Below are 16,084 nucleotides of genomic sequence, written 5' to 3' on the forward strand. Positions count from 1 at the left end.
TCATGCTTTAGGTCATTAAAGGGTGACATTGAAACACGAGTGGGTCCAGTAGAGTAAGGTTTATTTACATAGCACATTACAATCAACAAAAGCTGGTATAGTGCTGAACAGAAGTTTAATGGATTAAATAAATAAAACTTTCTCAATAAATAAAACATTCACAGATGCACAAAATGTTCTTATCATAGGGTATTCACACACCTTTGCCCTCGAAGACCTCTATGGGCTCAAAAAAGGCCAGTGTTGCAATAATAGTGTTTAATTGTTATTGAAAATAACATAATTCCCAGGCCAAGGCATTATATTACATCCCATTCTCTCATCTTCTTTATCTATTCTTGTTTAATCATACCGTTTCCTTTTGTTTGTTTTGGTATTTAACTTTAAGGTCATCAATTCTGTCTTTCTGCATCATGTATTCTCATGTCCACAGCAGTTCGTAATAGCCATCCATCTGTGTAATTAAAGATTCTCTGAGCAATGTCAGAAAGACTTGGTAATTAAATCTATTTTCAATGTGTGGTACTGGCCCACAATATTGGGTTGGCAGGAATGCTCATCTTTGAGGAAGATCTCTGATTGGTTGATATGGTCAGACTGTGTTAAAGATGAAGCTCTAGATTAAAGAGCTTGGGACAATTTCACAGGGACTGTGTCTCTGAAATAACTCTCTGCGTGTACAACCAGCAAGTTATACTGTATATATATATATACAGCCGCGGAAAAAATTAAGAGACCACTTCAAAAGTATCAGTTTCTCTGGTTTTACTATTTATTGGTATGTGTTAAAGTAAAATGTACATTTTTGTTTTATTCTATAACCTACTGGCAACATTCCTACCAAATTTCAAATAAAAATATTGTCATTTAGATCATTTATTTGCAGAAAAATGACAATTGGTCAAAATAGCAAAAAAGATGCAGTGTCTTCAGATCTCGAATAGTGCAAAGAAAACAAGCTCATATTCATTTTTAAACTACACAATACTAATGCTTTAACTTAGGAAGAGTTCAGAAATCAATATTTGGTGGAATAACCTTGATTTAAAATCACAACTTTCATGTGTCTTAGCATGCTCGCCACCAGTCTTTCACATTGCCGTTGGGTGACTTTATGCTACTCCTGGCGCAAGAATTCAAGCAGCTCGGCTTCTTTTCATGGCTTGTGACCATCCATCTTCCTCTTGATCACATTTCAGAGGTTTTTTATGGGATTCAGGTCTCGAAATTGGGCTGGCCATGACAGGGTCCTGATCTGGTGGTACTCCATCCACACCTTTACTGGCCTGGCTGGGTGGCATGGAGCATTGCCCTGCTGGAAAAAACACTTCTCAGAGTTGGGGAACATTGTCAGAGCAAAAGGAAGCAAGTTTTTCTTCCGGGACAACGTTGTACTTTGCCTGGCTGAGGTTTGTAAAAGACCATAAGGATTGAACCAAAGCGGACTGGAGGGTCTTCTAGTTCGTCTTCTCTGATGAGTCCAATTTTCAGCTTTGCCCAACACATGGTCGTCTCATGGTTACACGGAGACCTGGAGAGGCCTACAAGCCACAGAGTCTTGCACCTACTGTGAAATTGGACTCATCAGAGAAGACGAACAAGACGACCCTCCAGTCCGCTTTGGTTCAATCCTTATGGTCTTTTACAAACCTCAGCCAGGCAAAGTACAACGTTGTCCCGGAAGAAAAACTTGCTTCCTTTTGCCCTGACAATGTTCCCCAACTCTGAGAAGTGTTTTTTTCCAGCAGGGCAATGCTCCATGCCACCCAGCCAGGCCAGTAAAGGTGTGGATGGAGTACCACCAGATCAGGACCCTGTCATGGCCAGCCCAATTTCGAGACCTGAATCCCATAAAAAACCTATGAAATGTGATCAAGAGGAAGATGGATGGTCACAAGCCATGAAAAGAAGCCGAGCTGCTTGAATTCTTGCGCCAGGAGTAGCATAAAGTCACCCAACGGCAATGTGAAAGACTGGTGGAGAGCATGCCAAGACACATGAAAGTTGTGATTTTAAATCAAGGTTATTCCACCAAATATTGATTTCTGAACTCTTCCTAAGTTAAAGCATTAGTATTGTGTAGTTTAAAAATGAATATGAGCTTGTTTTCTTTGCATTATTCGAGATCTGAAGACACTGCATCTTTTTTGCTATTTTGACCAATTGTCATTTTTCTGCAAATAAATGATCTAAATCAGGGGTCTTCAACAGGGGGTCCGCGACCCCCAGGGGGTCCGCGGAGGTACTGCAGGGGGGTCGCGAAATCTTTGGTTGATAAGATAATTTTTTTTAATATTTCTTAAAAAAAAAAAAAAAAAAAAAAATCAACCAATTTTTTTTCCCACAAATTTAAATGTCTTCCAAATCAGAATTGTATTTATTCCCTTTAAATTTACATTAACATAAATCCAACATATTGTAGCGAACATATCAATTGATCGAGAAGACGTTATCTTTCAGTCCAATCGACACCCACAGCTACCCACAGGAGCTCTCTCAAGCTGGGCACCGGTTCACTCACAGCACCTTTCATGCACAGGCACTAGCCAATCAGATCGCGTTTCTGCTCAAGTCTAAAGAGCGCGAAGGTAAAAAATAAAAGATGGCGGACCATCTCTTTTTCAAACATTTTTTTGCTTAGATTTAAAAAAAAATAATAATAAAGAGAAATAGACACTGTAAAAGGTCAAAAAACGTTAATTGTAACTGAAAAATAAGTGAGGATTTGCGAGGTGTGTGAGCCTCCTAGCTAATGTTAGCATGCTACTACCTACAATCTTAACAACTTGCTAGCGGTGTGATTGGTTTGTTGACCTGTCAATCTCACTATAACATCTATGTTGTCAACACAACTCCATGCGCCAGACTCCTCCTCCGTCATCCGTTGGATCGTGTCAGTCAGGAGTAATTGAAAAGAAGATACATCTCACTAATGTGGGAGGATGTGTGCCATCGACACAATAACAGGGTAGCTATGTTTTTTTGGCACTAGGCCTAGTATATTATAAACAATATTTTATGCAATTTATATAGTAGGGGGTCCCTGCTCATCTCGCCATCAGTTTGGGGGTCCCTGGCCTGAAAAACGTTGAAGACCCCTGATCTAAATGACAATATTTTTATTTGAAATTTGGTAGGAATGTTGCCAGTAGGTTATAGAATAAAACAAAAATGTACATTTTACTTTAACACATACCAATAAATAGTAAAACCAGAGAAACTGATAATTTTGAAGTGGTCTCTTAATTTTTTCCGCGGCTGTATATATCAATCTGTTTTTCGCTTCATTAATTTACATTATCATCCTCATGCGCTTGAAGACCTCTCAGTTCTCTCTTCATTCGTCCATAGTTGGCCAAGTGAGACATTATCTTTTTATGATTCTTCTTATCTCACAATGATCAAAGTCAAAGAAAGGTCAGAGACAAGTCTTCAGATATGGTGTCATGAGTTGGCTCTTTCTGTGATGACACTAGCTTGCCTGCAGATGCTTATGACTGACAGTTTACTGTTATCAGTCAAAGTGGTGTTTGGAGCTGCTCATCGATGGTGTTTGGAGCTCAGCTCTGGTGCTTGGCTCTCAAAAATGGCGGCTCAGTTTCCGAGCCTGTTTTTCCTTGGCATCCTGGGCATACTTGGTGTCTATGAGCTCTTCCATGATGTCCATGGTGTCCTGCATCTCATGTGCCAGGGCCTGGAACTTCTCCTTGAGGGCCCGGTTCTCAGCACTCAGCTCTGTCAACAGACGAGTCAGTTCGGCACTGTGGTGGGTGCTGTGGTCACGCAGGGACTCCATATCCATCAGAACCACCTCCATACGGCTCATCAGAACCTCCAGAAGCGCCGTCACCTCAGGGTCTGGCTGAGGCACCGCCTGGGCTGCAGCAGCAGCACATCGCTTCTTGGGCTTCTTCTCTGCCATGCTCTAAACATGGATTACACATTAACACACATTAACACACATTAACACACATGAACAAACATTAATACACATTAATACACATTAACACACATTAATACACATTAACACACATTAATACATATTAGCATAGAAGTGCACACACACACACACACACACACATTAAAACACATGCACATAAACTCAAACACATTTAGAAACATTAACACATGCACACACATGCGCACACACACACATTAACACATTAACACACATGCACACACAACCACACACACACACACACACACACACACACACACACACACACACACACATACACACACACTATTCACCGTTTACATATCTTCATCCTGACACATCCTGATAAAAACCCATAGGATCTAAACATTGCACATTAGATTGAGTGTGTCAATATTTATCTCTTTTTGCACATAATTACACTTCATATAACAATGGTCACTACTAGCCTGTCTCTGATTAGCTGGCAGGTGTCCCAATTTTCTAATACACTTTGCAATATTGCCTATACTGGGACACCATGGCAGCCATTATCCCTTACGTACAGTATATAGAGAGAGGGACTTACCTGCAGATGGTTGCTCATAGAAACAGACACACACTGAATGTCTTCTCACTCACATATATTCCAGGCCCCTGTGTCGTTGGTGTTTTAAGCTCCCGTGCAGACGAGTCTTACTGAACAAAGCCAGTTTAAATAATCTCTCTCTGTTTCACTCGTTCATGTCCTTCTCTTCAACCCTCTCAGCAGGTCCTTTTCTCAGACTGCCTCTAATCCCCAGACGAGCACTCTTTTTCTCACACACACATACACACACACACACACACACACACACACACACACACACACACACACACACACACACACAGACACACACACACACCTGTTATTGACTATAAAATACCCCCTCCCCCCCTCTTCCCAACATACACAAATATTTAGTTCAATCTAAACATGACAATCATACTACATGATACAATAACCTTTATAGTTAATTTAGGCAGTGAGATATATAACATCACAGGAGCATATCCCAGCAACCAGCAGAAACTTGGAACATATTAGATCCACCAATTAAACTCCAGCAAACAAACACTGCAGCCAATCATAAAATAAAATTGATTGAATATCTCTCATTCAAATCTATGAAACAGTACACATCAAGTTGAGTAAGATATTGTTAACACAACAAAAAAGTACCAAAGATATGTAATTGGCTTTTTCATGTGACCAAACAAAGCTGGTTAGGTTTTTACACCAACAAGATTGTGAGATCACTGTTGGGTTGAGTTTGCAGAGAAATACACATTAGTGACATACAAATTCAGATTTAGGTCAGAATCCTCTGCAATGTGTTCGGGGGAAAGATAAGGAGAGGGGAGTGAGGAAAATAAAGAAAGAAGAAGACAAACTAAGAGAAACAGAGAAGTCTACTGACAGGGTGTTGTACAGTTGTGTAACTTGTGACAATATCCTGGCAGCATGACTGTATTATTTACTCCCTTTTGGAAAGAGTGTGATGACGTGGCAGGTCGAGCTAGTTAGGCGTCTGACAGGACAGGAGTCATTCTGTGTGAGAGTCAGTAAGCTGCTCTCTGAGCTGAGATACACACACAGCTAAGCCAATTAGATAGAGGAATAAGCTATTGTGCACGTCAGAGCTGTCTCTCTCTCTCTCTCTCTCTGAGTGTGTGTGTTTGTGGGGGTGGGGGGTTGTAGAAAGTAGAGAGAGAGGCACAGAGGAAGAGAGAGAGAGAAATGTGATTGGCTATGTTAAAGAAACCGAGACACACCAAGAGTGAGGAGGAAATACGAAAAAGGTCAAGTAAGGGGAACACGCGGGAACAGTAGCTAGAACACAAGTGATGTAGGCTGTGCTATATAAAGAAATGAGGACAGAGGGAGAAATTGGGTGGAAAGAAAGACAGAGGTGGTAACAGATAGTGTGCAAGTGCTTGGGCCAACACATAGACAAAGCCAGAGTGTGTCTGTAATTGGCACATAGAGTTACACTGATAGCGGGTTGTCGAGGCAATGAATGATTGCAGCTGGTGATTTCTCTGAGTTATGGGTCCAAGACCCATTTCTTTTGTTTTAGGTAATGGCCACTTCGCTGAGTCTGAAAGCTAAATTTGTAAAATGCAAACACCCACCTACCAGCGGGGCTTCAAACGTAGTTTGAGTAGGCTATGCAGGAGACACTAGGCTTGTCTGACACAAAACGTACAGTGCACACAACCACGTCTCCGAATAAACGTGGCCTCGCAGATGATAGCCTGTAACTTGAGATCCTCGGGAAGGGATATTACGTGGTGTACGCAATGACTTCACAGAGACAGACGAACTCGGAACTGAAGTAGTTTAAATCGAAATAGCTCAAATAGAATAGCACCTCAAAACACACCTTCCAAATGTGGACTCTTCTCTTCTGAACTCTCCCCATAAACCCTGATTCACATTGTGGGAAATGTAGTTCGTGCCAATAACCATGTTTAGAAACGGACCCACTTTCAAGTTCTTAAATTGGATATGCCACATTTTTTTTATTCCATATCTGTATGATGACAATGACAGCAAATTAAACCAATGATATTCACACAGTTCTAAAACTAGCCGGTGTGCACCAAAATCCAAATCTATCCCGCCATCACACACAGCGCCGCTCCATGTGGTATCCTAGCAACCAGAAATACAACAAATGCCTGGAACACACGAACGTGGAAGTGATTGAGCGCTTTTCATCGTAACTAAATAATGTAGAACACTTTTTTCTCGATTTCTCTTTGCTGTGAATAAGGCTACGTTTAAAATTGATCATGAGTCAAACTGGAAATCACCACTGTCCAGACGTTCCATCTGTGTTGTCTGATAATCCGGAGGAGAGGATAGCAGCTCGCCGGCTCCGGATTGCTGCACGAAATGAAGTCAAGAAAAGGTAAGCTAACGTTAGCCGACGTTTAGGCCTGAGTGCGCCGACTCCTCTTTAATAGCTTAATGTCATATTTGATTACCGACTAACATAACCACTTCCAACAAAATACAGCCTGAACCTTTGCATGAATGTCACATGCCATTTTCTACCACGTGTTTACATTTACATAGAGGAAATGCATGCTTTTCCTCTGTTACTTTTAACTTAAATGTTAACATTTAACTCTCTGTCATGTAGCGATATTTCACTTATAAGCATGTCGCTAAAGAAAGACATTTTAGACAGGAGCAAGGAGAGGGCTCAAGTAAGAAGGCGGAGGAGAAGGAGGAGGCCAAAAGCCAGGAGCAAGTGGAACGGAGCGAACGGGTAACTTCATTCGACGCGCTTTATGGTGGCTCTCCCCTGGTTACATTATATGATATGGGCTTGCACATTACTGGGTGTATTACTGCCGTTGAATATTGTGTTGTAGTGATGTGCTAAAATTTGAATCTGTTGAATCTCTTTGACAAGGTGACCAACTTCAATTGACTACAATGAGATGTCAGTTGACATATATGGCTTTGTATAAGGGAGTGGTTATTACAGGCTATGTTTTGGTGTGTATTTGTGTTACAGCGAATTCAAAAGCTGCAGATCAACGGAACAGAACTGGTGAGCAACATCCAAGTGGCAGCAGATGCACGTGAGTCACTCAAAAGGGATGAGCTGGAAGAGGCCCGCAGATTGAGGTACGTACACACACGCACACACACACATGCATACACACACACACACACACACACACACACACACACACACACACACACACACACACACACACACACACACACACACACACACACACACACACATATATACAGTCTGTCACTCACACTTACTTTCACACACACACATCACTCCCTTTCTCTTTGGCTGAATCCCATTTCACCCCCTACCCCTTCGTCTTTCCCCTTCCCCTCCGTTTTGCGCGTTCATGTGGAGGGGTAGGGCTGTCCCAATTCACGTTAAGACAGAGGGGTAGGGGAGAGGGGAAGGGCTTTCCACACCTCCAAACGGAGATTTTCCGAGGGCACACTTCAAACGGAGGGGTAGACTGATTTCCCTCAATGCATTGCGAACCCGTGATCATTAAAGAAGAAACATCGCGCGAGTCCATTTAAAAATGTCGGAAACAGCAGGGAAAGCATCACACAAATGAAAGTATTTTCTTTGTAATTCATGATTTTAAAACTTGTTTGATGAAATGTTGCATTGTGTAAATAACAGCTGCAGGCGCCATGTTTGTTTATGTCTGGTGAGTGACAGCTGTCGCTCTCCGGTAACGTAACAGCTGACGCAGCGTACTGATGACGTACGTAAGTGTTGAAGGGCTATCCCAATTCATAAGGCTAGAGTTTAAACCCCTTCGACTAGAGTTTAAACCCCTCCGTTATGGCTCCGTTTGAAAAAGCGAGGGCAAAGGGGTAGGGGTAAGGGTAGGGGTGGAGATTAGAAATGGGATTGGGCCTTTATGTGTTTATTATGTTTATACAAGTCTGTCTTCGTTTGTGTGCGCTCGCTGGTGACTGCGTGTGTGTGTGTGTGTGTGTGTGTGTGTATGCAGGGTGGAAAAGCAGGAAGCAGAGGCGAAGTCAAGCCTGGAGAAGTTTGAGGAGATCAGTAAGAGATGGTTGCAGGCGAAGCTGCGTGAGATCCCTCAGGAGCTCAGAGACACCCTCAACAGCCAGACTCAGCTATGTGGCACTCTAATAGAGGACAAGAACAAACTCATCAATGAGCTGCAGCAGGTACATACACACGGGCACACAAGCATGCACGCATGCAAGAATGCACAGATGCACACACAAAACAAACTTTCAAAAACATGGACACCTACAATCAAGTGGGTGTGCAAGCACATACAAACACACACACAAACACACTCGTGATTTTACATAACTGAAATAGTCAGACCACATAGCTAAAGTAACGCGTGTGTGTGTGTGTGTGTGTGTGTGTGTGTGTGTGTATGTGTTTGTGTTTGTGTGTGTGTGTGTGTAGGAGCTGAAGGTCTCTGATGACAGGTACGTGAGAGACCTGAAACGGCAGGCAGATGAGGTGGACCTGATGACGGAGAGAATGGAAGAGCAAATCAAAACCCTCATCGCCTCCTACAGAGAGGAGGTCAAGGAGATACAGGTACACACACACTTATAAAAACACAAGAAGCACACACACACACACACACAAGAATCTCATGACATTATACATAGTGGAGACCATGGAGATAGAGGTATACCCACTCACATACATATACACAGACTCTTTCTCACTTTCCTCTTACTCTCTCTCATGCACACACATGTTCACTTGTATCACATTCTATCCAGAGCAGAGGTGACATCCTGATCTGCAAACACTTTCTTTTTAGAGTCAGCATCTCCCTCTAGTGGTAGTCAGCAGCGCTGCAGAACACTTGTGGTCATAAAAGGACACAGGCTTTAAGATGTATGAATACTTACTGTATAACTGTTCTAAGATAACATGTTTTTGAATGTGTGTGTGTGTGCTTATGTGTGTGCATGTGTATGTTTGTGTGTGTGCTTATGTGTGTGTGTCTGTCTGTCTGTCTGTCTGTCTCGTTCAGTGCTCATTTGACCAGGAGCAGAAAGCCCTGCTGGATGGGAACCTCCAAGGATGGGAACAACTAAGAAAAACAAGAGGAGATAAAGAGGTTTGAGCACAAAACACAACACACACACACACACACACACACACACACACACACACTTGCTTGCATTCACTTATACATACTGCCTTGCACAACCACACACACAGACACTTATACACCCTCTCTCTCTCTAATTCACTCTCACACACACACACACACACTTCTTCAACCCCCTTCCATCTCTTCTGGAGCCAGCTGCAGAGTCTTGGAGAGAGGATCAATCGAGTGGAGGAGTTTGAGGCGCTGCTGCAGAAGCTCAGGGTGGAGGATTCGGAGGAGTACAATATGATCAAGTCCAAACTGGAGACAGACGTGCAGGTACTAATGTGCACAAGCATGTACATACACACTCATGCACAGATGACATACATCACTCACAAACAAAAAATGCACATTAAGGAGAAAGCTGTGGCACAAGCAGTCATGCAACTCTTCCTGTCTATGTACTGGTCCAAGTAACCATGGGAACCTTGGTTCGTCTCTGGCCACGGTCATTTCTCACTCCCTATCTCTCTCCCGCTCTGTCTCTCTGTTTTGTTGAATTAACAGTACAATGGGTTTGTGTGGTTTGTGTGTGGTGTGTGTGTGTGTGTGTGTGTGTGTGTGTGTGTGTGTGTGTGTGTGTGTGTGTGTGTGGTGTGTGTGTGTGTTCGTGCGTGCGTGCGTGTGTGTGCAGGTCCTGCAGCAGCAGCTGCAGCAGATGAAGGCCACATACCAGCTGAACCAGGAGAAGCTAGAGTACAACTTCCAGGTGCTGAAGAAGCGAGACGAGGAGAACACCATCATCAAGTCCCAGCAGAAGAGGAAGATCACCAGGTCTAACCCCCAAACCCCAACACCCCTTCAGCTAGTGGCATTTACATACAATTGAACGGAAACAGTGTAAATTAACATGACCCCCTCCACTACTTTTCTGGAGCACACACACAGAATGGACAGCTAGAGGGCAGTGTGGAGCAATTTCACTGAATTTGACTTAACGTGTATTGGCTTAGAAGTAACCACTCTACTGCCCTGCAATATAGAGTGTGGGAGTGACCGTCGTTATTTTATATGCGGCAGGTTGGCATTTTTGCAAGTTCTCGTTTATAAAAGAAAATCCCTGAGGGAATAAATGAGGTTTTGGAAAATCGATAAGATAATGCTTGTGGTAGTTAAGTGCTTCAGAGATCCCACATGAATGCCACTCTAGAGTCCCTCATGTTGCGAAGTGACTTAATGTAGTCCATCCTTCCTCTGTTGTAGCACATTGGTAGTAATATCACCATTTTGACTAGACAAGAGTTAGTTACAAAAGACAGACTGATAATTACATTTTAACTCACCAAACCGTTTGCCTGGGTTTTCTACTGGCTTTGCTTCGCTCACACCTCATTTTTGCAGATTTTGCGTAGAGATCTGTTAAAGTGATCTGAGGGAGTGTTTAATGATAACACTGAAAACCACAAACTTCCATACTCTATTAAGAATGCTTCTTTTAGATTACAGGATGTCCTGAACAACATGAAGATCAAATGCACCAATCAGGAGAAGCAGGGCCAAGAGGAGAACCAATCACAGACCGAGGACTACAGGCGCATCATGCAGCAATACAAACACATGCAGAAGAAAATGAGGTGAGAATTTGATAAACATAAACGCACACTAATATCACAGGCAAAAGACTGTCTTTCTCCCTCTCTCTCTTTCTCTCTGTCTCCCACACATACTGAAAAGGAGGGGGTTATGTTATTGAGAAGTGCTCTATGACGGGAGGGTTGTTTAACAGGTACCAATCGCCACAGGTGTGTCCGGTTAGAACAAAGATGTCCCGATGACGATATATTTATTGACACACACACACTCAAGCCAAGAAAGCCATGAATGCCAGGAATATGAAGTAAACGTGTAACCGTGGTTTCTATAGAAATTATATTAATAACAAAGACATACAAATATGAACACTTATGTACAACAAGGATGAATATAGTACATAGCGGATGATTGTCATGACTATGGCATAATATGGCTCTGTCCCTTTAACACCATGCTGGTTATCTCTCCCTAGAGATAACCAACGGTAACTCTTTGAAATAACAGAATAAGTAACAGAGTGAAATATGACAAGACAGTGAATGATTACACTGACATGAAGCTACTTTACACATATAACAACAAAACACTCACTCCCTCGAAGACGCACAGCAAGACCGAACATGACTGTTCCGATCGGTACATTTTCTTTGGAATTGCGAATCTCCCAACAAAACTCCTGATGGTGATGTTATCCTCCAGCTTCTCTATTGACCAACAACTGGACAGAGGTGGGTCCGGTTTATATAGATAGAGGGGAGAGCCTTGAAACCGGCTTGGGGTAACTAAAAACAGTCTGGTCATCCTCTGTGCACTTGCATCTCATGGGCCCCCACGGAACTCTGGGTACACCAGATTGGATGACCTCTCTGTCCCCAGGTCTCGTGCGTGGCCTGCACAACGGGGGTGCACCGCTGGATGTTGCTGCTAGCAGCAACTTTCTGAACACACACACAACACACACACACACACACAACACACAATTACACAAAATACACACACACACTTGCATTCAAGGACCTATCAGTCACACCTATAACACGTAAACAAGCACTTTATCACAATGCTCACACATCCTCCGACCATGGATGCGCTTACAAACATGTCTTTCACTTTCCTCTAAGGCGCTTTGCTGTCATGGACGCACAGAAGTTCACGGAGGTGTGGCACATGAACGACGATGAGGTGAAGGATCTGGTTGGCCGAGCCCTGGAGATCGACAGGCTAATCTACCAACAGCAGCTGGGCCTGAAGTGGGCCCCGCCCCCACTGCCCTTCATGCAGCACAGTGGGCCTGTCAGGCCACAGCGCCAGGCCTTTAGCTCTGCACTCCAGACCGCCACGAAAATGCTGGAAATAGACGAAGAGGAAGAGGAAGGAAGGGTGGAGGAAGAGTCCCAGACCACGGCTGCAGAAGGATCGAGCAGTGAGGTTCATCTCACAGGAAGTGAGGCAGACGGTGCAGGAAGTGGGGTGGAAAACCATGGGAAAGTGTCTCTAAAGACAGTGAAGAGGCTGCTGGAGTTACTTTGCAATGAAGCGGTGAGGAGGACGTTTTTGATCTGTGTGTGTGTGTGTGTGTGTGTGTGTGTCTAGATGTGGTGTGTGTGTGTGTTCGTGTTTGCACCCTATAGGTATGTGTAAAGCCTAATTTATACTTCGGTGGACGACACTTTTGAAAGGTCGCCGACAAAAAAAAAAAAGTGTCGTCCAGGCTTGTGTGTTTATACTTCAGGCGAACAGTCGCCGAGTTCGTCATAATGGGGGAGGCGCTTTAAAAAAAAAAAAAAAACATAATTTTTGTTGGAAATCAGCTGTTGGAATCAGCTGTTGACCGCTCGAGGAAAATTCAAACAACGAAGTCAACGACGCGTGCCGTCTATCTAGCCAATCACACTTGCGCGACACTTTGTGACGACTTCAGCGCCAGTAGAAATTTCTCCATGTAGCCGACACTTCAAAACGGCGGTTTAAACTGTCGTCCATGACGTAATTTTTGTCGGTGACCTTTTCAAAAGTGTCATCTACCTAAGTATAAATTAGGCTTAAGAATGTGGTTTCTATGTAAACATTATATTTCCTGTCCTTTAGACGTTCATATACACTGTGATGAGTCTTAATTCTGTGTATTGACCCTCCCTGACCCAGGGCTTCCTCATTGAGAGTAAACTGCTGAAACTGCTCTCCCCACTGGACAAAAATGAACAATCCCTCATGAAGCTGGACTCCATTTTCTCTGTGAGTGGATAGCATGACATACACCAATGCTAAATGCCTCAACTCCTTCTCAACTTGATATATAATCAAATGTGTACATACGATACCTCTAGACAAACTCTGTACATACTGTGAGTTATAGTATTCATATTCTTTTATACTGTCCTTAATCCATAAAAAGCCATTTCAGTGCCACAGCTGGTTAGGTGCTCACTACATATCATTGACTTTACTCTGCACAATAAAGTTGAATTCCAATTGGCTAGGGCACTGAATAACTGAGTGTTGGATTGGCTAAAAGACCAATAGCAAGATTTTGTTGTTTTTACTGGAGTCTGGATTAGTCGACTGTCTAATTTCAGGCCATGGGGATCGAGAATGAGGAAGATGTCTATCAGCTTGCTGAGTTCCTTGTGAAGTTCAAGCACCAGCAGCAGCTTCAAGAGGAAGAAGAGGTGACGGACACACAACACACTCACACAACAAACACACACAGACACCCACACGCATACACATACACACAGATGCTCACACAGACATGAACACAAATCAACAGACACCCAGATGCACACACGCATAGACCTGCAGATACTAACAAATGTTACCTTCCTTGTCCTCTACCATAAGGGAGAAGCAACCAGCGGACAGGAAGGTGAAGATCTCATACATCCCAATGATGTCCTGGTGGCTCTCAAAGCCTTCACTTCTCAGCACTGCCGAATGAGGTGTGTGTGTGTGTGTTTGTGTACATTTATTGGGACATGGGTGGCAATATGGCAAAATATTCACCACCAACCACAACAACAGTTATGGGGTCATTTTTGAAGATTTACAAGAAAGCATTCTTGAACAACATATGTAATACATAATGTGTGTGTTTGTGTCTGTGTGTGTGTGTATATGCATGTCTGTGTCTGTGTCTGTATTTGTGTGTGTGTGTGTGTGTGTGTGTGTGTGTGCGTGTGTGTCTGTGTGTCTGTGTGTCTGTGTGTGTGTGTGTGTATCTGTGTGTATGTGTGTGTGTGTGTGTGTGTGTGTGTGTGTGTGTGTGTGTGTGTGTGTCTGTGTGTGTCTGTGTCTGTGTCTGTGTCTGTGTGTGTCTGTGTGTGTGTGTGTGTGTGTGTGTGTGTGTGTGTGTGTGTGTGTGTGTGTATGTGTGTATGTGTGTATGTGTGTGTGTGTGTGTGTGTGTAGGGACACCCTGGCTGTTGGGCAGGCCAGTGTGAGTGTGGTGCCCAGGAGCGTGTGTGTGGATGTGCAGTACTGGGAGAGCATGGGCTGCATCATCAGCCCCGCCAAACTCACCGTCTGGAGCTCACTGGAGAAAGCCCTGGAGAAATATCAGTAGGTACACACACACACACACACACACACACACACACACACACACACACACACACACACACAGATGTATACATACACACACACACACATATGCAAACACATACACAGTGGCTGTGGTTATCCCTTTTGTACAATCACAAGTGAGTTTATCCTATGATTACTGCAGGTATTCTCGATTTTCATAGAAAAAAAAGTACAGTTTGTGTGTGTGTGTGTGTGTGATTATAGCACTGTACTGACAGAAAGGTCCAAGCTGCTGGTCGACACACAGAAACTCAGACAACAGAACTCAGAACTCAAAATGCTACTTCACCAATATGTCAACTCTAGGGTAAGTGTGTGTGTGTATGTAAGAGAGAGTTAGATAAAAGCCAAGAGTTGTAATACCTGTAAAGGAGATTGTGTGTGTGATACAAAAACTTTTGAAGGTAGCCAAACAAAAATATAGTTGTAGGCTAGACAGCATATACCTTATATTACTTTGTGTTACAGTATATAATCGCAGACCATATGCATTATATACCACCTAATGTTACCTTATTTTACTATCACAGATCATATGGTATGTTTTGGGGTTCTGTTAGGAAGTTCACCTGACCTCACATATGTTCATAGGTGAATGTTGAGCTGGAGATCCCGCCCACTCAGGTAATTCAGATCGTCAGGAATGATGTCATCAACAGCCAATCAGTGCAGAGGACTATGAAGCGCTGAGAGACTAATAAAAATCTACTTTTAATGCATACTGCTCATTGAATGCAGCTCTAGATGGAAACATATGTTTTGATCCGTAATTATATAATAAAGAACGTGTTGTTATGATTCAATTCTCCCTGTGTATCATTCAGATATGATATACTGTACATATATGGTTGCTTAATCTTAAACTGTGAGTTTCTAATATGCATGTTGATCAGAGGGGCTAGTGGTAGGTATATTAGATACAGATGAAGAGGCATTTTGGCTGTAGAGTGAACATATGGAAAGGACACCCCCTGTAATCTAAAAAACAATTGTTGGTAATTAAGCTATGCCAGGCATTTCCTTACTGTACATGCTAAAGCAACTGACAATAGGAAATGTCCATAGCTTATACTGATTTCTTTAAAAATATATATTTATAGAAAGGTTGACACGGGCATGGGCAGAAATACTTTGAAAATTACCACAAATTCAACCTTCGAGTTATCTTTCGCCCAGTGCAGTGACTCAAGAGCACCGCTAGAGTGAGACAAAGCACTTCTTTTTGGAGCAGTTTCAAGGTTTTCGAGGGAGCAATTTAAAAATTGTGTGTTAATATTTGTGAGTGCATTTGTGTTGTGATCACCGAAACCGAAATCATGGGCGAAATATGTAACCTCAAACCTG

The 16,084-nt window shown here is 42.9% G+C and overlaps 1 protein-coding gene across 1 annotated transcript; it reads left to right on the top strand.

The window, feature by feature from the left end:
• Positions 1 to 6,754: 6,754 nt before the first annotated feature.
• drc1 (dynein regulatory complex subunit 1 homolog (Chlamydomonas)) lies at positions 6,755 to 15,430 on the top strand (the record flags this gene model as incomplete). The annotated part of the gene is made up of 16 exons (XM_080833756.1): positions 6,755 to 6,873; positions 7,152 to 7,236; positions 7,489 to 7,601; positions 8,477 to 8,660; positions 8,914 to 9,051; positions 9,500 to 9,586; positions 9,779 to 9,901; positions 10,260 to 10,399; positions 11,065 to 11,199; positions 12,280 to 12,697; positions 13,304 to 13,393; positions 13,735 to 13,827; positions 14,000 to 14,097; positions 14,567 to 14,716; positions 14,945 to 15,047; positions 15,332 to 15,430. 16 exons carry the CDS (start codon positions 6,755 to 6,757, stop codon positions 15,428 to 15,430), a joined length of 2,175 nt encoding a protein of 724 aa, XP_080689882.1.
• Positions 15,431 to 16,084: the final 654 nt, after the last annotated feature.

The sequence above is a fragment of the Sprattus sprattus genome (genome assembly GCF_963457725.1).
Source record: "Sprattus sprattus genome assembly, chromosome: 2".
In the NCBI taxonomy this organism is placed as follows: domain Eukaryota; kingdom Metazoa; phylum Chordata; class Actinopteri; order Clupeiformes; family Clupeidae; genus Sprattus; species Sprattus sprattus.